We start from the raw sequence: 24,090 nt of genomic DNA, 5'->3' as shown, positions 1-24,090 counted from the left end.
TACAGACCACAAAAAAAAAAAAAAAAAAAAAAAAAAAAGCTAATAATGGACCCAAGCCACACTTCTTCTCCACCCGGAGCCCAGAGATTAGTAAAGGCATTTCATGGATTACTATTATATTCCACAGTGTGTACATAACATTAAATATATCTGTGTTACTGTGTCTAGTGTCTGTGTGTGCAGATATAAACACATAATGGATGAGAGCATTAGTGAATACATTTACTATACAGTGTATTTAAGGAGTAGCATTTGACAGAGAGTGCTTCTTGTATACATTAGTACACACATGCAGGCCAATGGGGTCATATGGGTGTGCATGAAAAAGAGAATAGCAGCATCATTATCCTGGCTGTTAGCAAGGTGGACTGTTATGTAAGTGACAGGTTGGAATTTCATCATCCTGGCTCTGGGACACAGGGTCAGGGCTAAGTAACATCCGGATGGAGACGAAATGAGGCTGGAAGGACAGAGAGCTGCAGGGAAAGCTGCCAAGAGAGATGGATGGAGGGATAGTTTTAGGGAGGCATAATGGGTATCACAATGAAAAAGATGGGAGGACATCAGAAAATGACAGCGAGAAGTGCAAATGCAACTGTTAAAATGTATATACATGGGAACCAGTTGTTAAGTTCAATACCAGAGCATTTTAATTGTTATTTACTGTGGGTGTTTTTGTCAGCAACGCCCTGCTAAAGCTCCTAAATTTTGAAATAGTCTTACAGGTCTTACCGTCTTATGGCTTTTCTTTTGAAAGAAGAAAGTAAGGCAGTCTTACATTTCATTGGTATGTAATTAAAGCTAATATATGAGTTTGAATTCATGGATTTTGAATTGTAATACTTGGGTAACCTGCACTGGGTATACTTGTGTGTACTTGCAATTACATTCATGCCAGCACTGTTAAATTCTGCTAAATTGCAATCCATTTCTTGCCGTACGAAAATGTAAATTTGTATTTTTCAACATACTGTGCAGTATAAGTCTGCAGAAGGTAGTATTGTCTGCAAAACTCCTGTCACACAGAGTTATATAATACACATTACTAAGGAATATGTTTGTGCTTGCCCAGTGCCAAACGTACTTAATTATTTAAGCAATGTGTGCTTGCATTGAGAATAAAACACTCAGTACCTTTGGACTGGATTGATCTGAGGCTTTGAGCCAGCCACACTACATTAGTCAGCTCTACTGACGCCAGGTACAGAAAGATATCACCTAATTTACACTTTAAAACTGTATGCTCCTTTATTAAACATATTTAATGTGTATATTACAAACTCACTAAAATGAGCTAATTTGCTACTGATTACATTTGACAGATTTCTACTTACAGTATTTACATTTACTGTCTCACATTCATCTGATGACACACCAGTCTAAGGCTTTGTTTGCTTATTCATCAACATTGTAACAAGATAATATCCGCAGAAACTGACAAGCAAGGACAATTCTCGTTAGTTTGTGTAAACCGAGGAATTATTAAAAGGAAGGGAACACCTGCTGCCTGCCCCCCTTTACTTATCACTGTCACATCAGTGTTTGTTTTCAGTTTAATGAGACATCTTCTTTTCTAAATACAGTGAGCGTTTCACCCTCTGACAGCTATTCAAACTGCTACTAATGCAGAAAAGAAGAGACATGACATCAAATTAACAACATCTGGTGACGCTATCTGTAATAACACAATCCTTTAAAATGCAGAACAGATGAAAAAGCAGGAGTTATGTACATCAGGGGACATTTTTAGACAAGTATGTACAACAAATTGTGTGTAATTGCTGTGAAATGTGTTGCATTTGTGTTACTAGTATAAAAAAGGAACAGTCACATCCAGACTCCCCTTTCTTCCCTTAAGGTTTCTAAATCCTGGAAACTACTCTTCGTGTTCAGTAAGTGCAAGTGTGCTTGTGTGTATCTGGTGTGATACACACGTGCCTACAGTAAATGTGTGTTCACTGAACAAATTACTGCAGTGGGGTGCTGTTACTAACAAGCCCTCTTTAAGTGCCATTTCCTGGTAGAACTGAGAGTCTTTTTTTCCCAACACAATGTCGTTATTCCAGGTTCTCCGGAGACAGATGCCTGGAGCCTGGAGAAACTGGATCCTCCCCTATCCTTGAAGCCAGAGAGTTGTGCCCAGAATCAAGATGGTTGAGCTAAAGTTTCAGATCTGGATCCTGGGCAGACGCCTGGCGTTTTTGTAGGGAGACAGACTGGCAGGCACAACGCCACTTTTCAGAGTCCCAAGACTGGCAGTAACAGACACTGGACAGGTTTGAAACTCACATCCAAGTCTCAGTACACTGTGATTTAAATGGCTAGCCAGTTTCCATTCAGAAGAAGAAGCAGCTATATCCTTATATAGCAGCTGGCTTTGTACACATTTACAGCTCTGCCAAGTCTTCAGAAGATATCTTCGGAATGAGTTTAAAGTGCCTTAAAGGGATTTGCCCTGCAGGTACGTTTTGTCTCTAAGAACAGATCCAACATAAACAATCTGCAATACAAATGTGTGATTAATGGTCAAGTTGACATGAGAGCAATTTCTACCCCAACCACAAATGCATTTGTACCTATTAATAGTGATTCAGGGTTTAGACAACTAGAAAAATATGTTGCAGACAGAAAACCAAGGATATATCAACAAGGGAAGTACTGTCCTTGGAATTATAGGCTTCATGGGGCTGTCCAAACCTTCTGCTCCCTTGTTGGTTTCCAGCAAGAGAAAATGTTAAAGGGTATAAATCCCTAAAACAGTGTCAGTTATATCCTCAGGTTTCCTTGGCTGGTATATCCTCATGTGGAAGTATTCTGAATTTGCTCCAAAAACAATCAGTCTGAATTCGAGTAAATCCAAGTTAGATCCTGAAGAATAGAACAGTCTTCTCCTGTAGATCAAATCTACTTTGTGATGGTAATAATATTCCAATAAGCATCCCATGCTGGTTCAGTTCCTCTGGTATGATACCACAAGGTACCTTCATATGTCCATGTCCCCTCAGTCTGTCAGTTTGTGTACATAGTTGACAGGAAAGGACCCATTCCTGGATTGGTCCCCCTCTATGTGACCAACCTGTTAGGATATAAAAAACAAATATGAAAAGTTTATGTTATGTATTTGACAACGCAAGTTAATGTGGAATTTTTCAGTGTGACAGGAAGAGCAATGGAAGAAGTACTGTACTGAAATCAAAGAATTGTAGTTGCACTTACCCACCAGTGGGAGTCATTAGTGGCCGTGACCACAATGATCTCATCTTTGAAAAAGGCAAGCTGCTCAGAGCTGACGGCCCTGCAGTCTACTAAAGCCTTGACACGCTTCTGATGGGGCCTGCTGCCAGAAACCTGGAGGAGACATGTAATATATTTCTCAGTGCGTCACCAGCAAATTTATACTGACTGTGAAATTTCACAAGACTTTCTCTGAATCCCCAGAGAAAAAAAAGTGCTCTCAAATTGAAGACATGGAGGACTGAACACAATAAAAAGATGTTTCTGTGTGGTTGTACCATGGCGTTCCTGCGGGGTCGTGGGGCAGACGTCACAGCAGATGAGGATGACTGGGCTGGAGTGGGAGTTAACGCGAGGCCTGGACTATTCCCCAGCAAACTGCAGTACAGCTCCTCCTGGCTGCCCACACAGCTGGGAGACAACACGCCACACTTCCCCTGGCTGCCTCCTCCACTACTGGTCCTACGGTAGGATGTGGTCTTCTCTGAACTGGAAAGGGTGCAGAAGTCACATGAAGACACACATGTTAATACTGACACAAACTGAGATAGTTATTAACACAGTTGTGTACACAAACTTTAGCTGTGCTCTCTTACCTAACAGGCCCTATGTGGTTCTGAGAAGATGCTGGCGTGATGCTTTGAGATGCAGAACTAGCACCAGGTTGACCCTCCCAGGTCTGCTTCTGTCCCCTGAACAGACCTCCCTGTCCGTGGGGAGACCTAGGTGGTCTTCCCCCTTGGCCATGGTTATCTGTGTTGGGTGAAGGAGGGCTGTGTCTTGCCTGTGTCTGGGGACTGGAGGAGTGGGAGGCCGGGTTAGAGCTGCGTCTCGGAAAGGGGTTTCCTTCCTGTGTTGTGACGGAGATCTGGGGGTCTGAGCGACCTGTAGAGGGAAAAAAGAAGTGAAAAGGTAGAACAAAAGCAGCACTGTATGTAGTTTTTTTTAAAGTCATCCCTTTAATTCTAAAACAAGTGTGATACAGAGCTTCAATCTTTTATTTGAACTGGCACCATACATTTTTTACACTCGATTTTCACGTGTTTTACTTCATCCAAGCTTAATGTGCAAATTGTACCATGACTATATAATACAACATTCACTTCAATAACTAAATACCTGTTACTGATATCAGATTTCTTTTACTTACTTTAAATTACTTTGTTGTCAACAGTTGTGACGAGTAAAGGTTCAACTGAGATAAAAGAGGAGTGGTAAGGATAGAAGGCTTTAATAATACAGACCCAGTTTACCTCTCTGTATGGATTTAGCAGGCAGTGGTGGTGGTGGCATTGATAATCCAGAGGGGGCACTGTTGGCTGGAGGATTTCTGTATAGGAAGTCTAGGTTTTCATACGTCTGACAAGGCCTGCTACCAGCATTACCATTGGCACAATTAGCCATGCTCCAGCGGGCAAAGGAAGTTCCACCACCTCCATTTGAGGACAGAGGGGATCGGTTTTTTGGTAATGGGCTCACCTGGAAGAGAGTGGGAGGAAGCACAAAGTTAATGTCTCTAGTTACTCCTCAGTTTTTTTGTTCATTTCTAGATTGGAAAACCCCTATAATATACCTCTCAAAATTATCCACAGGCATTTTTGGATGAGAGATAAAGTCAGTAATGAGATCGGCTGGGTGGGTGTGATGTTTACCTTCTCATCCAGGTCATCCTCACTGTCATAGAACTCCTGAGACTGAGTCTCCCACATGAACTCTACGTGTATCTGAGAGTTGAATTTCCCACTCTGAGCCAGCTCCAACTAAAACACACACACACACACATAAGCAAAAACACTCACATTACACGTATCCAGTACTACACATATAATAGCCAGGATCGGCTATGATGCAGTAACTGTGTACTTTGTGATAAGCTTTGACCAACTAACACTTTAATAGCTTTTCTGGTTTAGTCAGAGTTTTCTTGTTTTTTTCTGCTTGTGGGCTGTGCTTGGGTTGCAGTTTTTTGGTTTGAGGCAGAAGAAAGTACACATATTTTAATGTCACATATTAGCTGTCAGAGCTTTTAAGATCAACACATGAATGAGTCAATGGAAACTGTATATTATGGTCAGCCATGCAGTTTAGGGGGAAATCACTTGAGTCACATAAATGTGACTTTGGGTTAAGCAGATGACAATTTTCAAATTAGGGAAAGTTTCAAAAAGTGAAAATGAGAAACTATTTTCAGAAAGCTGAGATGGTCAAATGAAACCACTGGAAGATATAAATGCAGTTTTTGGATGAACAGTCACCTCAAGATCAAATTTAATTAATTGTGTCTATTAGGAAGATGGCACATTTTAAATGATCTTACTTGTGTAACCTTTCTTAGATTCTACAGAACAAGACTATAAAACTAGGACTATAAAAACAACCTTGTGCACAATAAAACAGGATATTACACAAGGCAGGCCTGATGCAGGAGGGCAGATGGCCGGTAAGAAAATAAAACCAGTTTATAAATGATACACTCTGGGACTTGATGAGAGTAGGATTCCTTGTTCTGTGACTGAGTCCTTAGCCAAGCTTTGCTGCACAGGGAGTTGTTTTAAGGTAGTATTTCCAGCTATGGAAACTGTCCTGTTTTGTTTTTTTGAGATTACTTTGTGGTGGGTATTTTAATGTTGCAAACTTGATTCCTCAGCTGAACTTACCTCCTGGCTGTGTGCACTCTGTGAATGTATGAATTAAAACATTTACAAAGTTGAATTAAAAGAGGGAAAGTGAAGTTCTCACCAGCTCAACACACTGCATGTGCTGCAGCCTCCTGGCGATATCAAGGGCAGTCTCTCCTGCAGAGTTCACTGTAGGTAAAGTAAAAGAATGAGAGGTTTAACAAATTCCTGATTGCAGAAATTGAAAAAGAAATGGAGTACATGGTTAAAGATTAAAAGGTACCTGTGTGTAGGGCTGCTTTTGCTTTTAGAAGCAACTTTAGAGATTCGGGCTTGTGATGTTGGACACTGTAGTGGAGAGCTGTGTTTCCTTCTGCTGTTCTCTTCTCCAGACAGTTGCTATAGAGTGAACATACATATGGAGGATGTCAAACTTTACTAAAAGAGAACAAGCCTATCAAAGGATATGGTATGGATCATACTTGACAACTTGTCAGTGTCTGACCTGTTCTGGCAAAGGAAATCCACCAGCGCAAGAGAGCTTCTTTCTTCTATACGCACAGCAAGATGGAGAGCCGTCTCTTTGATCCCCTTAAAGAGTGATAAAAATAAAGAGTACAAGTAAGGCCAAACTGTTCAACCTCAAAGAGATATTCCATCTGTGCAAAACATTTTCGCCTTTAGAATCTACTTTTTTACTGTCAGTTACTGGAGTAACGTTTCTATTTTGTATCTAGGCCTAAAGACATGTTACCAGAATGCCAATGTAAGACTACAGTGAAGCTTATATCAGAGGTTTCTTGCAACAATTCATCTATATTGTGTGAACGTCCCTACAGCTTTAAGCATTCTGTGTTTATGTGAAGTGCAAAACAAGAAGAAAGAAAGAAAAACAATCAGGAGAAAAGCAGAGAATTGCATGCGTAATTCAATGAGCTTGTCTCACTTGTTCTCAAGAGACGTGAACTCTGACCTAAAAGCTGGAATAATAAACGAGGGCCAACCAACACAAACAAACATACACATATACACACTCGCACGCACGGATGTCAGCTGTGTTAGGCACACAAACTGCTTATGCTGAGCAGGAAGTTTATGACAGGAGGGTAGAATATGATAAAAGACAAGAGGATGAAGCGTTGGAGGGAGGGAGACTTTAGGAGACAGCAGAGGTGGGGAAAACTAAATGAGAGAATGAGGAGAGAGAAAGACAGGATTAAAGGCCAAAAGAGATGGGAGGGCCTCCGACTACCCACCCACATGAACCATGCACACAGGAGGACAATTAACACATACTTCACATACTGTAACTATCCGCACACCTCCTACATACAGTATGTTGTGACATTTTTTTAACTTTTAAGGAGATTATCTATTTTTTGCCATTTCAGCTGCTGTTTTTAAGCGTGAGGAACAAGTTTGAAGCTCTTTGAGACATCTCACAAAAGCATGTGGAGCTTTTAAACAAGCCGGGTGACCAGCCAATTTGTCACAAAATGAAGGGGGGTTTATTACACCCATTCATCCACACTCATACACCCTGACAGGTCATAGTTCAGGGAGAAATGTCTGTGTGTAAATCCACTTGCAGCTGTAAATGTCTGTATATTCACCTGTTCAGCAGGTAGTACGAGTGGTTTTGCCAGGTCTGCTCCCTCAGCATAGAGCTGCAGAAGAGAAGTGAGGTCTCGACTCCTCACAGCGTCATATAGCCGGCCAGGATCCGATTCCTCTTTGCGCAGAACATAACGACGCTCAGCGTACTTTGCCACAATGTACTCCTTTCTTGCATTCCTGGTTGCGAAAGAAACATGTTTTAATGAAAAAATACAATAACGGTAAAAATGACTTTGTTGTCAACTGGTGGTTAAAGGATGAAATTGTTCATTTAAAAACTAAAAAGACTCACATGTCACTTTGTGGCAATGGTTTGACAGTGTCATTTGGAAGGCCCGCCTCCATGATGTCATTGAATCGGGTGTTGCCAATACTGACAGCCAACTGTGACACACAGCCACAAAGATGTGAGATGAAGGCATTTCAATGAAAGGCAGACAGTTACATAAGTTCTGTAATTGGGCAATCCCGACTTTTGAGAATCCACCAACCCTGTGTGTCTGTTTGTGTGTGTGTGTGTGTACAGTGTGTTTCTATGGGTGCATTTAGTACCAATAGTTCAGAGGTGCTCAGTAGGTCCAATGTGAGAGACTGGATCCTGGAGTAGTGAACACCCAGCTCTCTATGGATCCCTGAGCACTCTATACAGGTCAGGATGCCCAGATTTGTTGACAGCCATGTTGGATCTAAGTTAAACAAAGCAAAAAAGTCAAAAGACTATTAGAAACACATGCCTATCTAAAATTGCTTGCTTAAATTGTGATATATTTCCATATTGTATTCCAACATAATCATTCACTGGCTGACCTGGGGCTCCACAGTCAGCGCAGGCCTCATTTCCTGGCATGTGTCGAAGCTCAGCTATGATGGCTCGGGAAAGTTCCTGGAGCCCGCTGTCTTGGAGGTGGAGCTGATCCCCTACTAAGGCTGTGTTTAGGGCCTCCTCCTTGCTGTTCTGCAGCACTGACACCCAGCTGAAGTGGAAGCAAATATACATACAATACACAGTTAACTGAACCACCAAAAAAGTTATTAGTTTTCCAAATTTTCACATTTCATAATTGCTCTTTTGGAGGGGAAAGCCGCAGAGAAGTTGTTGCACCTGGGGAAACCAGAGGATCAATCATGTCAGTCTTTCTCTTTGCAGATCAAAAGTAATCCACCATGTGGTTTGCATGTGTTTTTGCTCAGTTGTGTAGTCATAATTTATCATCATTCTCACTTTCTCAACTTCATGTGTTCTCACCACCAAGACTCATACTGAACCTCACATCTTTCATTTCTGAAGACCCGGTACTTTTCCGTACAAACTATTTCCAGTTCCATCTGTCCTCAAACTCACAAAGCACATCACATCAAAGCATCAGCCAGGAGGCCCACACACAAGGGAAGGGTACGGGACAGAAAAACCCCACATGCACTCCCCTTCATCCCCACATTACCACACAGAAAGTTCCCTTGCTTGCCGTCTGTGGCTACAGAGAAGTCCCACCCAACACCAGCTGGACCAGGGGTCTCCTAGAGGACAACTTTTTCTTTAAGCATCTTTTAGTTTTTCTCGCTTTTTGTCCATTGTCAGATCTGCTTTTTTTCACTGCACACACCATCCAATTATATACTCCTCCCTTTAACTAAGCAATCTTAATCTTTCTACTTAATTATAAGTGTTGCAACTCTTTTCTTTCTGAGTGCAGTCTTAGCTGATCCTTACACAATGGGAAAATAAAAGAGATAAGGAAGTAAATAAAGCTGATGTGAAACCTACAGTAGTTTCAATGCTTACATCACACATTCCTGCTCGTCTTCTGCCTGGAAATGGTATGTCCGATTATCTGTGGTGAAAGAAAAATGGTGGTGAGATACTGTTGTGAGATCTTGAAAAATTAAAAAACTGAAGAAAGCAGATTTAATTCTTGATGTGAGAGATATGAAATAAGGGTAGCATGACTACTGATGGTGTTAAACAAGCATGAAGCAAATAATCACCTCTGTTTCACTTCACAACAGTTTAGATTAATCATAAGGAATTTTTTAATGAGAGCACCAACTAAGCCACACAGCTGCACTGCAGATGACTCTTCAGGAGTCTTTAATGATAATATGTTGAGGGTAAAGTGTAGGGGTCAAATGTAAGGAATGAACCTACGAGTGACCAGGTCAAAGGTCCTCCTGTCCTCTGGGTCTGGCCGCACTTGACAGGTCAGGAGGTTCAATTTGGCCGGCGGTCGATTGATCTGAAGACAAACACACACGCTCATGTCAGCATGTATTGAAGATTTTTGGTAAAATTCAATTGACAAATGCACTTTCATTTCATGTGGGCAGTGTCAATAATTAATCCTCACCGTACTGTGGGAGATGGTCAAGCAGCCAAATTTGACTCCACATTTCCTCTTTTGCCACACCTTTCTGATCCTGCAGGATAAAAATAAATATTTCAAACACATTATACTACTTAGAAAACTATGCTGACCTTGATCATTTCTTCACAGTGCAATAAGTGATATACCCTTGGTTTGAGTAATGGTCATCTACACTGGCCCAAATTATTCACAGTGCTCCATTCTTGTTTTCATTATCTTGACTGAATCAGGTAAAATGTTCTGTTTCGTGTCAGTGGCCTCAGGAAAGTTTACTCTCCTCCTGTCTCCCATTCGCCCTACTGAACCACATCCCCCTTACTTATCACACTGTAATCTAGATCTGCACGTGTGTGTGTGTGTGTGTGTGTGTGTGTGTGTGTGTGTGTGTGTGTGTGTGTGTGTGTGCCCATGACGTAAAAGTTGGATCGGCTCAGCAAGTCAGTCTGCCAATAAGTTCCACAGGAGGGGCCCCTGCTTGAATCTTCATCTATAATAATGGAGACCAGCTGGGCTAGATTGACGTTTGAGTCCCCCTGTCCTGCTCTCCTCATGCCTTACTACTCAACCAGCTCTAAATGATCCTACCTTCAATAGTGATAGTGAATTGTGTTCGTCACTTTAAAATTGTTGCAATTTATTGAAATATCAACAGCTAACCCTCACATTCTGCACATTTTGATGTTAATAAGCATTTTTTTCCAGACAATTATTAAGTAGCATGGAAAGTACACATTTAAGTATTGTTTTACACTCAATTTTTAAGTTTTGATGAATTTTATGTTACAACTGCTTGTAACATGACACCTGGAAACTGGAACTAATGTTTTTACACACCCATCACTCTTCTTGAGCAGGAAGCCAGATTTCTCTGTCCCGTACTTCTTGTTGCCCTGCGGTTGGTGGATACTATACCCGTTGCCAGAGTTCTTCCTGTTCAAGTACTCCTGGGATACAAACAGAGATTTAGGTCTTCACTTCAAAGGTTTGCTGCCAGTCCTCATTCTCTGCAGACTACTTGGCAGATGATGAGGATTTAAAACAAAGAGAAAGTAATCTGATGGTATCAAATAGCAGTTTAACCAAATATCCTCCTGGACTTTTTTGGGCAACACAGGTTTTGTCTCTATTTTGTTGCAGTATAACTGAAGACAGTATCTTCTACAGTGTGTGAACTCCAGGTACTTTGGACCAGTCAAATGTTTTGACACACCTGTTTGACGGGTACTGTATACAATATATACAAGGTTATTAATGTTGCATTACGAATAAGAATACCTCTTTTCCCTCCACTTGCAGAAGCAATCGAAGAGAATCCCTCAACTGAGTGAGTTGTTTCACCTCTTCGTCCTGGTCCAGACGCACCTACAATACACACACACACACACACACACACACACACACACACACACACACACACACACACACACACACACACACACACACACACACACACACACACACACACACACACACACACACACACACACACACATCAAAAAAATCTATTTATTCAGTAATAAAACGCAACTAGTTGGAAGAACAGTATGTCTTAGTGTTTTCCCATGTTTATTATATCATATGCACTGTTTTCTTGGTTTGTTTCCTAGAACTGGGTGTGGAATGACAATACATCAGAGCTTTTTGTAATGGTCTAAATAATGCAGAACAGAGCTCAGAACTGGGGTGTGTTGTCCTAGGAGGTTGTGCCTTTTCTGAATTAAAATACATCAGTTTAACTGAAATATTTCAGCTCTTTTCCTGGGATCTATAACACAGATTTTGTCTCCCTTCCAGAGGCTGAGGTCTGGCATGTCTGAACAAGTATCTGGTCTGCCCATGCAGAACCAGAAAAACCTCTAACGTTCCCAACATCACAGTTTACAGCCTGTTTCCAGTGCTCTATCCAGAAAGGCAAATTCTGTACAGATTGGAAACCAGTCTTGAGTGGTTGGAGAAATAGGTGTGCACTAGGGAAAAATTGAAAATGAGGGATCCTTTCAGTTTCATCTTTTGGAAATAGAGGAAGCATTTATGGGAACAGACTCCAATAACAGTCTCTGTCTGTGGGTTCAGCTAGGGGGAGGGGGAGGGTAGGGTTCAGAGAGGGAGAGGCTGAGGTTTTGGCAGTTGTGAAAAAGTAACACTGAAACAGTGCAATATGAAGTATTAAAACACCATGTGATTCACAGTCAAATCTTTCCTGTAAGTGCTTCCTGGATTGTTGTGACTGAACGAGAGACAAATTAGGGAAAACTGTGTGTGTGGGGTGGATTGAGGGTATGATAACATCAATATGTACGTGCATGTGTACGACTGTACAACATGAGGCTGAGTCAGCCTGTCATCCCCTCATCATGTCAAATACTTCACTGAGTTCATAACAAAGCTGAATAATAACATTATTGTTTAAAGACATAAAATGACTTAACCCTATAAACACTGACTGTGTATAATGCAGGTAAACAGACAAACCAGCAGCAGTTTCTGTATTTACCGTGTGAACAGAGGCAGCAAGCTTCTCGATAAAGGGAGCAAGATTCTCTGCAGCTTTTAAGCCGTCCTGAAAAAAACTGAGATGAGAAAAAGACCAAATGCTGAGTCATGATGGTTCTTCAGCCCAAACATCCTAGTGTGCACCAAGCAAAACATCACATGCTGAAGCTGTATAAGCAGCTCGGTTCCCACATAAAACCCTTGGAATGATTAAAATTGGTAAATGGTTAACAATGGTAATAATAGCGTGCAAAAGGAAGTAAAGACCAAAGAACCGCAACTATTATTCAAAGTCCCTTGCTAAAACCATGAGGTACAACCAAATCTAAATGCTTTTAAGGCCAAGAAGAAGTCAAAACTGCATATATGTTTTGTTCTTTTCTTGTTCGTATTTCACAAGGTGATTTTGGCTGAGACTGACCTGAGCTGGGCCTGGAAATATTTGATGAGGCTCTGGAGAAGATCAGGGCCCTGACGCACCTTCAGCTCCTGGATCTTCAAAAGATACTGAAAGCATAAACACAGAAGGTTAAACAACAGCTACAGAACTACTTGTTCTCTGTAGAGAAGACAGTATCTGAAGCCTGTATATGAAAATGTGGCATTTTTTGTACCCATAATTAAATGGTCACCTAAACTACACATCTTTAATATCCTGATCTGAATATGTTTTGTAGTATGTGGCTATTTGCTTTTTTAGGACACTGCTCCACATTGTTTCAAAGGTCATGTGCCTTATTTCAACACTCCAGCCAGTCATTGAACCTTGAAAAGGGAAACTGGAAAAAGTAATTATTTAAAAAATATGAAAACACACACAGTAGTCACTTAATTATGAATAATTTCCATCCTGTCCTTAGTCTTAATATACATACATATATATATATATATATATATATATATATATATATATATATATTTATGGGGGGGGATAAGACAGAAAGATGGAGGGGTGGGGTTGCAAGACAAAATTCCATTTTCCTTGCCTCTCCTCTTCATCTAAACAGCTGGTCTCAGTCAGAATTGGACCCTCTATTCTCAAGGTTTTCACCAACTGAATGTGCATTAGTGTACTCAGTTGAGACTACACAACCTGTGTGTATAGCAGCACTGCCAGTGCATTTCACAAGAAATCTTTCAGGTGTCGGTCATAAAACAGTTTCATCATCTTTTGAACTGCACGTTCTAATGTATATGACCCAGCACAACTGCAAGACTTACCCAGATAGAATCATGTTTGACTTTCTTAAACATATTTTTTTCATTAAAGGAACTTCTGGACAGACACAAAAGGGATCAACCCTGGCCATCAAGTTGACCATGGTTGGAATATGGAATCTACAAGGCAGACCACCTATGAGAACTATATCAAGCCCACCTCAGGTATGCGAAAGGTGTTTGGGTCTGGTATTTTAACTGGCACTAATCCCCCACCTCACACATTTGCAGCTGAAAGGTCCGTCTCTCTCTCTCCATGTCCTCGCCTCCATCTGATCCCTCTGTCCTGATCAGCCCCAGCTGCCTGGTCTTCTCCTTCCTCTCCTTCTCCAGCTTCCCTCTAATGGGGGATGGAAAGAAGGAAAGACAGAAAAAAAAGAATGAAGGACTTATCATCCATACATATGTACTCATTTTTACAATGTGCATCAGGTTGTTTTAACTATGTGAGTAACTTTCTTGCAGTAATGACTAACTATTTGAGCATTTGGAGTGTTGCTCTGCTTCTTCCTACCACAAACTTTTTTCCCCACTAACTCATTCACACTTCTTATAAAGTAGAAGGGGGCAAGGAAGTTAGATACAAAAAATATAATATGGGAGGGCTGAAATCTCCTTACAACATTATAAAACACTTTAAACCACTTTCAGAATGAAATCAACCGATGGCTGCAAAGTGCAAGCGCCTCAGTTTTATTTCATAGCGGTAAAATGGAGTATGGCCATGGGGAATAAACTATTATCCTGTTAACCTCCAATGTTACACTGACTTCTGTGACCTACTAAGACTAGCAAGAGCTGTAAATGTGTGGCGCGATGCTCCTTAAGTATTCACATCTGTTTTAGGATGTTCATCTCTCATGAAAGCATTGAGGTTTGTAAACGAAGAGCAGGATTATAATAACACACCACACAAACAAGAACTGGGATGGTGACGCACAAATAAGTATAACAATATGGTTAATCACATTTTTATGTCATACTCCTTCCAACTCTTCTCCATCTGTTTCTTGAGCTCCTGTAGAGAAGAGGAGAGAAAATAGGAGAAAAGAAGGAAAGAAAAGGAAAAAAGAGGAGTAGAGAAGAGAAAACAGGAGAAGGGGAGGGAAGAGAAAAAAGAGAAAAGAAAACAGGAGATTATGATTAATAAAATAGTCCTGAGTCAGTCGAAGAAGTATTTTACAGCACTGCCTTATGGTAATAGGAATTATCTGGAACCAGACAGTTATTGCGAATTAACATGATTACTCATATTAAGCCAACTAGTCTGCTATCTGGTTAAACAGGATTTTTTAGTAGCAGTTACAGCAACATTCACCTGTCCAATCAGCTGTTTTAAAGACAGGGCAGAGACAGGAGCTTACAATAGCATTAGTCTGTTATTACTCACAAGTCTGTTGCCATGAGAAATCAAAAGGCCAAATACTGGGCAAGATCTGTTTGGTATCAGAACGTAGCACAGTCTTATTCATTAATCTGCATAAACAGCCTGATCTTATCCAATATCCTAGTGGACTCAAATATGTCTACAAAATAGACAGAAATCATTATCTAGTATGTAAAGAGTAAATTCACCCTAAAACTGATTTTACATTGTGACATTAAAGTCAACATCTAAAAACACAGACATCCAAGTAGTATGCAGTACTAGATACTTGTGTAAAAAAGACTCAACTCTTCAACTCTTTATGCCAGTAAAAGTAAGACTTTGTTTAATGACTTAGAAGTCGCCAAATGACTTACTTTAACGAATTTCGTTAGTTTATATAATGCAGATTTGTAAAATATTACTTTTATGAAGGTCACAGTCACAGACAATAAACTTACCATTTCATACTTGTGGTAGCAGCGGTGCAGCAGATGTAATGAAGTCCACGCAGCACGCTGGATGCAAACTAATATTAAGCCTATAGCCTTTTCATTATAATGTCGATGGTCATAAATGGACTTCTTTTGCCTTAATAATGATACAATAATACACAAAAAATGGTTGGATTGGGAACCCATATATGCATAATGTCTCCACGTTGCATTTAGTGTTGCTTGTGAAATGACCAGGGCTCAGCTAGTGTTGCCTTTTACCAAGTGTACCGTGCCTAAGCACACCTCTTCCAAGCGTACCGTACCAGGGAAGTGTACCGTACTCAAGCACGGTACACTTGCACTCACACTAGCCAAATAATCCGGATTTTAGGGGGCAAACGTGCTTGGGCACGGTACGATTGCCTAGTGTGAGTACGCCCTAAGAATCGTTTCTCATAATTTAGTTGTGTGTACATACTGGTGTACTCAAAATTGAGCAAAGTTGGTTTCCGTACTGTTCAAGTTCAAATTAAAACTGAACTGTCCAATTTGATATAAACTGGACAATGAAGAAAAAACGTATGGGTAGATTTGAGGTACTGTATTCTCTCAGTCCGAAAACAAGACAATGAAAACAACTTGTCGTCATAGTTAATTCAACAAAGGTTTTATATGTCTTTTATTAATATGTACTGAAAATTAGACTTACTAATCTGCTGTCCCGTAGCTCTGACTTCAGAACATTTTCCAAAGGAAAAGCCATGATGTTGTTCAGATTTTGCACCTAAAGAAAGCGAAAGTAAGGGTTAGGGTTAGGAAGAAGTTGAGAGAGTTAAAAACATCCCACCTAACATTACAAGAGGTCCTTATCTCCTGCAGGCAAACTCATATGTTTTACAGTCTTATCTCCCTATGGACTTACATTTCTGGGAATGAATGTGGATAACCTTAAAAACATGGTGATTCAGTCATTTTGAACCGGTGAGTCATCGAGTCAAGAAAACACTGGAAAGTAATTAATAATAAAAAAATACGATTTTTGGATCCAAGTGGGAGCATGATGCAATGTCTTCTATTATTATTTGTGTATAGTAAAGAGGAAGTTGAAATTAATTGGATGGAGTCTATCGGGGATCTGGGGAGAATGAATCACAAAAAACAGCACAGTTCAACAGGTTGTGCTTTACAGTGATACATAACTACCGTTTAATTCCCTTTAGGAAATACATTACATCTTTACTTAGGCATGCAACATACATTATCCATAATCTCCTGTCCTTATACACCTTGGTTCATCATTGTCCCTGCAGTCTTTCCATGGATCCTTGTGGATGACAAAGCTGTACCCTGCTCTTGATATAAATAATATCAAGAGCTACTTCCAAAACCTACTTCCGTGAGCTGGCTGCTGTGCTGACCTTGATATATTGACACAGAGGCTTTGAGACTTGTTTTAGTTGGCATCCATAAAGCTTAGTTAACTAATGGATAATACACAGAGGCAGAGAAATACCTACTCCCTAAAGTGTCAACACATGTACAGATGACACGGATCAATGTACGCATACCTGTATTAACACTCAGACAGTGGGACAGTGCACATAGTCTCTCTCTCACTCACACACACACACACACACACACACACACACACACACACACACACACACACACACACACACACACACACACACACACACACACACACACACACACACACACACACACACACACACACACACACACACACACACACACACACACACACACACACACACACACACACACACATTAAATCACACTACTGTTAGCCTTTTGGACCCACTTCCTCTTCACATCTGTAAGGCCTGTAGTCCCCTGTGAGGTCTTGATTGACACATTGGAGGGAAGGGGTATGAGACGAGACGGTGTGTGTGTTGACTCACACATGGAGGTCTGGGATGAATTATCATCGCCATAGAAACTATCAGTGGGAGGGTTCCGGAGTACTTCAGCTTTTGGAGTCAAGAGGCGTGAGTGTGCAGCTGTTGAAAACACCCTCCCTCCATGCTTTCATGCATGCATGCGGGTGCACACACACTTTTCAGACTGACCCAATTAACAAACACATACGACATCTTATTCAGGCAGATTTGGGGTTCTGACACCTGCTGCTGTGTTGCATAAACACTATTTAAATTTAGCTGATTTATTTATAACTTCTCAAAAATTTCGCCTCATCATTCGGGGATTTTGGAGGCTTGTCTTTCCTGTTTTTGTTTTGTTTTTTATTTCCATCGAATCTCCCTCATGTCTCACAAGGTTTTGTGTGCGTGGTGAACTTTGTAGTTAAGACAGCTAATTTGAGGAAACCTGTCTTCTTTCCCTTTCCCTTCCCCATTGTCTCCAAATGCTTCTCCTCTTTTCTCACCAGATTTTTGAAGAGGGCTGTGACCTCTCTGGTGAACACGGCTAGGTTGAGGAAGCCTGTGGAGACTTCGTTGTTGTCTTGGGTCAGGTGGCTATTCCCCATGTTCTCCAGCACCTCAAGATACTGTTCCTTGATCTCTGCATGGTCTGAAAAACAACACACATGCACACAGAGTCGGTGTAGACATAGACAGTAAAAAGTGACTTAAGTTAAATGTGCAGAAAATCAGAAAAAGGGAAGACTGACCTGCCCCATTGCAGTGAAACTATTTTAACAAGACACACATGTGGGATAAATTAGCACTGGCACTGGTTTCCACCCATCCTGGTGCAGGGTACGGGCAAACATATAGAGACCCATGTTTCCCTAACACTATTCCAAGGGTCATGACCTTAGTGGACTTTCAGGCTGCTGAATTTCAGTGGAAAGGCTGATGGAAAAAGTCTGAACTCGGACTGGCACCAGAATGGTTTACATTGTGTTAACAACATGTTCTGACAAAAATGTGCACCTGATTAACAACTACAAAAGAATGTCATATGGAAATGCCTCAGGTGACTTTAAGAAACCCAGACATTAAGGTTAAGATGGAACATTTTGTTGGTCGTTGTGGTCTAATAATTTAAAGGAACATATGAACCAAACTTCCGCAGAAGTGCCCATAGCAGACTAAACATACACAAGCAGAAAGAGCACTGTTAGTTAGTGTTTTCTGTGCCAGTTTCCACTCTTTAAGGCAAACACAGAATGGTGAACTGGCCATGGCTGGGAGACAGACTTGCATTAACTGGCTGAGAGGCAAAAGTAGAACATTTTGTATGAGAGCAAAATTGTGAATTTAAGGAAAGAATGTAGATAAGCTGCAGGAGGAGAAGTCAAGGGGGCAGAAGGAACGCTGAGTCCCTTTGGCTGCATGGTCTAGCATCAAGTATTGTACTGCACCAAATAACATACATGCATCTATCAAACAACAAACAGCTGAGTCACAGAAGAGCTCTGAGGATGATTTACAGCTGACCTTTAACTACTAGATGCCAGCAGAGCAACTCAGCTCTTTCATTCCTCTGCCAGAACACACACACACACACACACACACTCACAGCACAAGCCACAGCATCTTGGCAAAAAAGTGGTGCTTAGCGGTTTATGGGAGGAGAACGAAAGAAAAGAGTATCTCAGTATGTATGTGTGTGTGAGTTTTTGCATGTGCAATAAAGTAAAGGGCCATCAGACCTGTTTGAGGAAGGAGGGGGCGTATGACTCTGTTGTGTGTGTGGTGACTGTCGATCCATGATTAACACACAGACTGATTAAGGGGTTCAGCAACATAATGAATGAAGGGGCCGGGCTCCCATCATCTTATTACTGGAACTAACCCACATGATTTTACTTAGACACTGAGGAAGAAAAAGGGACGGAGAGAGAATAATCACTAAGCATTTCTCTCCAACTACTATACTTCTGCTGACCATATCTGGTTGCCTAATTCTAGGCAGCTGGCTCTCTGACTCATTTTTGCTCAAAACTATGAGTTGAAGCCTTGAAATGGGAAGCAGGCTTTGTAAGCGAGTTCAGAAAAACAACTTCAGGATATGTTGTGCAGTTCTTCAGTTTCTCCCCCACATTTTTGAGGTGAGCACTCACATCTTATGCATGTTCACATCTGAGAGATCGATGGCAAGATTTGGTGACGTGGACCGACATGACACACACTCATAAAACATTTACGCAGTAAACCCACAGTTCGGTCAGGTCACTGTAAACTGAACACTTCGTTGGCACACACACAGGCACACACACATGCACCACAAAACCATCCGCATTGTATGAATATAAACACAATCACCCATCTACCCACGCACCCTGGTGCCATAACAAGGGGCCTCACTCATAAACACCACGGCCCACACTAGCTTGATGATGTCATCTAAACTAGGCTTGTGCAATTAATTATGTGGAGGCTCCCCTATCAGCTCATCCTGCCATAATAGAGGCTGACCTTTAGTTAAAAACTGGCTGCTGTGTTGACATGCTTCATTTGTGGGGAGATACATCCTTCTTCGCTTCTTATCAGAGGTCAAATGTTGTAGATTAATGTGTTACGCAAGAAAGTTTATTCTTAACTGTGGAGATACAGTAATAGCTTGACATAATAGTCCCAACTACAGGTCGGTGCATTTACTAGCTTTTCCCTGAACTTTCTCCATGTATCAAATGGTCCATGCACTGATTACAACTCCTGAAAGCTGGGATTCTCATGTCAAACTACTTTTTTTAAAGTCAGGAATGAACTTTGATGTTTAACTTACAGTCAACATGTATGAGAAATGCTATTGCTTTGAATGAAACCGTAACAGCTACGGAACATGCATGTCAACATATCTACCCCCATGACAAATACGCAAACTCCATCCACTGAGGAAACCGTGTGATCAAGTTAAAAGCTCCAGAACAGGCTAGTAACTAAAACTTGAGTTGGGACTGTTGTAAATCTAGTTATGTATTTTATGAATGAGACTATAGTCTTTGACATTATGACACTTACTGAGTCCAGATGTGTGGATAGCTTTGATCATCTTCTTCATCTTCTGTAGAGTTGTGTGGTCCATCTCAAGAGACTGCAAAAAACGTGGGACAAGGACAGGTATCTCAAATTAAAATCCAATTTCAATAAACATGATTCAACTTGAAATTAATCAGCTCTTGGTACCAGGGAATATATACTTTTATAATGGCCATCTTCCCATTCACTTTTTTCTGGAAATCCAGTTGAGAAAGCATTTACAAATAACACAAACTGATGGGAGTGTCCATCATCTATAATACAGTAAATAAAACATCTGAAAGACTGAGCAAGGTAAACAAATCCTGTAAATCCAATACAACCATCTGGTTTGTTGATTTGGCCTTATACATCCAGAGAATGAGGAATGAGAGACTTATGCTGATGTTTGTCAGTGTGCTTTACTTTTCTCACAGTGTCCCTGTGTTTGCATGCTTCATTTTCTCACGGTGTGTGACTAAGGCGAACAGGTGAGTAAGCACTTGCAAGCAACACCATCATCTGTCTTGCATTATCATGTACAGGCCCGAATGATGCCACAACATTTAGTTCGCCTGTCTGTCTGACTATCACTTTTCAGGTTCAAACAACACTTTCTCACATTGACACCAGACTGGGGTTTTACAACAGGAAGAAAGCCTTCCTCACAAACAGATGCAGGCAGTCAATTGGCTTTATTGTATTTGGAACATCAACCTCTTCCGAATCAACAAGGTCTGAAACTACATCTTCTTTATTTTCCTCACACAGGCCACTTGTTTCACTGAGCTAGACATGTGGTACTCCACCTACGTCAGAAATAGCCACTAGAAATAGCTTTAATGAGTCAGTAATCTTGACTTAACAGAGACTCTGCCTTGTTAGATGGTGTTGTTTACACACCACAGTCCTTCCTGGTCAAGTCCACTCCCAAAGTGTTAGCTCCCTAATTAAAAGGCGATGTGGGTGTTATGCAACTGCAGACAATGAATGGTGTGATTTAATGGAGACTAGAGTTGGGAGCTACTGGCGACCAGTGCTGCTTCTGCTGCTACTGCTGTAGTTTCCTCTGCTTGGTAAGCTGGAAACACGGTGGAAACAAGCTGGTGCAGGCCAACAAAACAGGTTGTGTTTGTTGAATTTTGTAAAATCAATCCGAGCACAAGGACACACAAATGGGCAAACAAATCCACCTATCAGTCGAGACACAAACTGTCAAACAAGCAGAAACGTAAACATAGACACACATCCATTCTAGAAAAGGTAATAAGCTCCACCTGAAAGTCTGCTGATGTTGAGACACTATGGTGTCTGTTTGTGCCTGTATGTGTGGCTGTGTACACCTGCTGTCAGGGCGTGTGTGGGACTGCTGGCAGCAGAGTTTAATATTTCATGACGAGCTGATATCTGATCCTTATTTACCAAATCAACTGGGCATGATGAAACACTTATCTGCATGAAAACCTACAATATTTTGTATCAACATGTTCATCATTTAGAAAAATTTAACATCTGTTTCTAAGACTGTTGCTGGGATTGACATGAATCCAACTACAGCTTACAGCTATAGTAAATGAAACCGTTCCTTATCCCCGTCTCTCTCCCTTTATCGTTGTCTCTAATCAGAAGTAATAAGTAACAAGTAGCCGAGTGTGTGTGTGGTTAAATGATGTTTCTGTCTCCCTGCCTGCCGCCATTAACCACAATCATGCCCACACATTACCTCAGCTATTAATCAAGCCTGCCGTGCTGAACAGTCTAAACAGAATAACAATATATCTCTCTATACAAGGATTTACATTTGTGTGCGCGTCTGTCTGTCTGTGTGGACATGTGTAGGATTCCAACATGTCCCTCCCCAGAGCAGCTATTCCAGCTATGTATTTTCCAGTGTGTCATGGTCATAAATAAGGACATTAGCCCAAGATAAATACATCAGACAGCTGCCTAAGACTAGTCTCTTTATAAAACCTGGACACTACTCCATTTATGCTCAACAGCCACGGTTTCTAGCCTGAAAAATCTAAAGACTGAAGACCTTTCATGTCTGATACGCTTTATTGGACTCCCTGCATTAGGAGGTGAAGTATCAGTTGGATCCCATCATTTAATAGCATGAGGATACCCGAGCTAGGGACATTAATTAATTAATTATTGCTGTGGAGCAACCACTGCATTATAAACGGTATAATTTTTTCCACATGGTGAATATCTAATTTATCTCAATATCTCAATTTGTAACTGCAAAACCATGATGATTCAACCTAATGTGAACTGAATGCAGAAATCCATCTTGAGCTACAGTGGATGAGTTTTGTCACAAGGAAAACAGACAAGGAAGGATTGCTTTGTATGCACACTTGGATTATTTGTTTTATGGCAGAGTTCATGGCAGCCTCCCTGTGTTTCCTCCTTTGCCCGAGAAGCTTTGGGAGAACAGATTTCAAACAAACACAAGCGTGCACACACACGGAGAAAGACCTTATACAGGCCTTGAGCCAAAGTGCCAGTTCAAACAGACAAACTGGCCTTCATTGACATGCTTGCAAACATGTGCGCATGCACAGTTACTCACAAGTGCAGTCTTTTTTTCTATTAAAAAGGCCACACTTCTTTCTGGTGTGTGTGTGTTATGTGTGTGTCCCATTTGATTTCCATGAGATGGAAGACAAAGCCAAGTAAACTCTGTGTGCAACATGTAACCTTTCTTCTTTTCTGCTGGACCATGCCAACGAGCACTGAAATCACAATGCATGCTGACATCCAACCTTTCCTGAAGGCAGTACACTTGCAGCAGCCACCACACACACACACACACACACACACACACACACACACACACACACACACACACACACACACACACACACACACACACACACACACAAACTGACAAGCAATGCTAAAGCCAATAACCAGTTTTGTGGATCCGATTTTATGAAAATGGTGCAAACAAACTTATGAACTACCAACCTGCACTTGAATCTAAATCCCCTGTCCTAACAGCAGGTAAAACAATCCTGGTCACCCACAAATCAACACACCACAGACATGTGCAAGTTTCCCCAAAACACTAAGTTTATGCTGATCTTTTTTTTTCTTGCACTTGCACCTGCATTTTTGCACACCCATTCTTTGCAATTTGCGAGTTTTGTATAGCAACTTTGGGAATTCAGTTACTGCCTTGTAAAAAAGCAGGGGCACATCTGTGCTCACCTGGAAACTATGCTGAACAAGAAAAGGAAGGAAAATGTTAACCCAAAAAAGGTCTTTCATCTTTACTCTGCCTGCCCTGCTGTGAAACCTCAGCCAAAGCTGTCAGCTAAAAGTAAGCTAGTCTCAAGGTGAGTGGAAAGCTCTTATTATTCAGTCTGAGCCACACGCATATGGTTGACATTATGGCCAGGTAAACAGACAAAAGGTGCGTGTTTCTCTGCACTGCCCGCCAGTCTGCCTCCCTCTCTTTCTCACCTCCTCCACGATTGAAACTGTGTTCCGACAGTCGCTCATTCTGGACTGAAAACTTGACGTCCCCGGCGAAGACAGATCCTCGTTTGTCAGGATCACAAAGTCCGAAATGCTTATTCTCTCCGGCATGTTTGGAAAGAAAACTGTCCGACAATCACTGAGGAGAAAAGTAAGCAAAAGTTTCAAGCGCGTATTTAATTCCCATTTGAAGTAAACGTCGCAGCCATCTCCTCCTCCTCTGTGTGGAAACTGTAATCCTCAGAGTGTTTAGCTCATAAAACAGCGTTTTCTAAGTGGAAAGTTGTCTAAAACCTGACCTGAGCTCTG

At 41.1% G+C, this 24,090-nt stretch overlaps 1 protein-coding gene across 2 annotated transcripts; it reads right to left on the bottom strand.

The window, feature by feature from the left end:
- asap3 (ArfGAP with SH3 domain, ankyrin repeat and PH domain 3) lies at positions 1-24,090 on the bottom strand. Of its 2 annotated transcripts, none has more exons than XM_062439975.1 (26): positions 23,767-24,090; positions 20,299-20,371; positions 17,754-17,899; positions 16,056-16,130; positions 14,512-14,561; positions 13,760-13,883; positions 12,747-12,832; positions 12,327-12,402; positions 11,108-11,194; positions 10,667-10,776; positions 9,815-9,884; positions 9,616-9,703; positions 9,253-9,301; positions 8,277-8,443; positions 8,022-8,155; positions 7,762-7,853; positions 7,466-7,646; positions 6,358-6,443; positions 6,136-6,251; positions 5,974-6,041; positions 4,887-4,994; positions 4,488-4,713; positions 3,831-4,119; positions 3,513-3,723; positions 3,217-3,348; positions 1-3,076 (listed from the first exon to the last, which is right to left on the bottom strand). In XM_062439975.1, the coding sequence occupies exons 1-26, from the start codon at positions 23,890-23,892 to the stop codon at positions 3,002-3,004; spliced, it is 3,045 nt and encodes a 1,014-aa protein (XP_062295959.1). In that variant the 5' UTR covers positions 23,893-24,090; the 3' UTR covers positions 1-3,001. The 2 variants fall into 2 exon arrangements, with proteins under 2 accessions (XP_062295959.1, XP_062295960.1); XM_062439976.1 differs by having other exon boundaries at positions 3,221-3,348.

Source organism: Scomber scombrus, chromosome 19 (genome assembly GCF_963691925.1).
Source record: "Scomber scombrus chromosome 19, fScoSco1.1, whole genome shotgun sequence".
In the NCBI taxonomy this organism is placed as follows: domain Eukaryota; kingdom Metazoa; phylum Chordata; class Actinopteri; order Scombriformes; family Scombridae; genus Scomber; species Scomber scombrus.
Note: the sequence above shows the minus strand (reverse complement) of the source record. Positions and strands in the feature narration are given on the sequence as shown.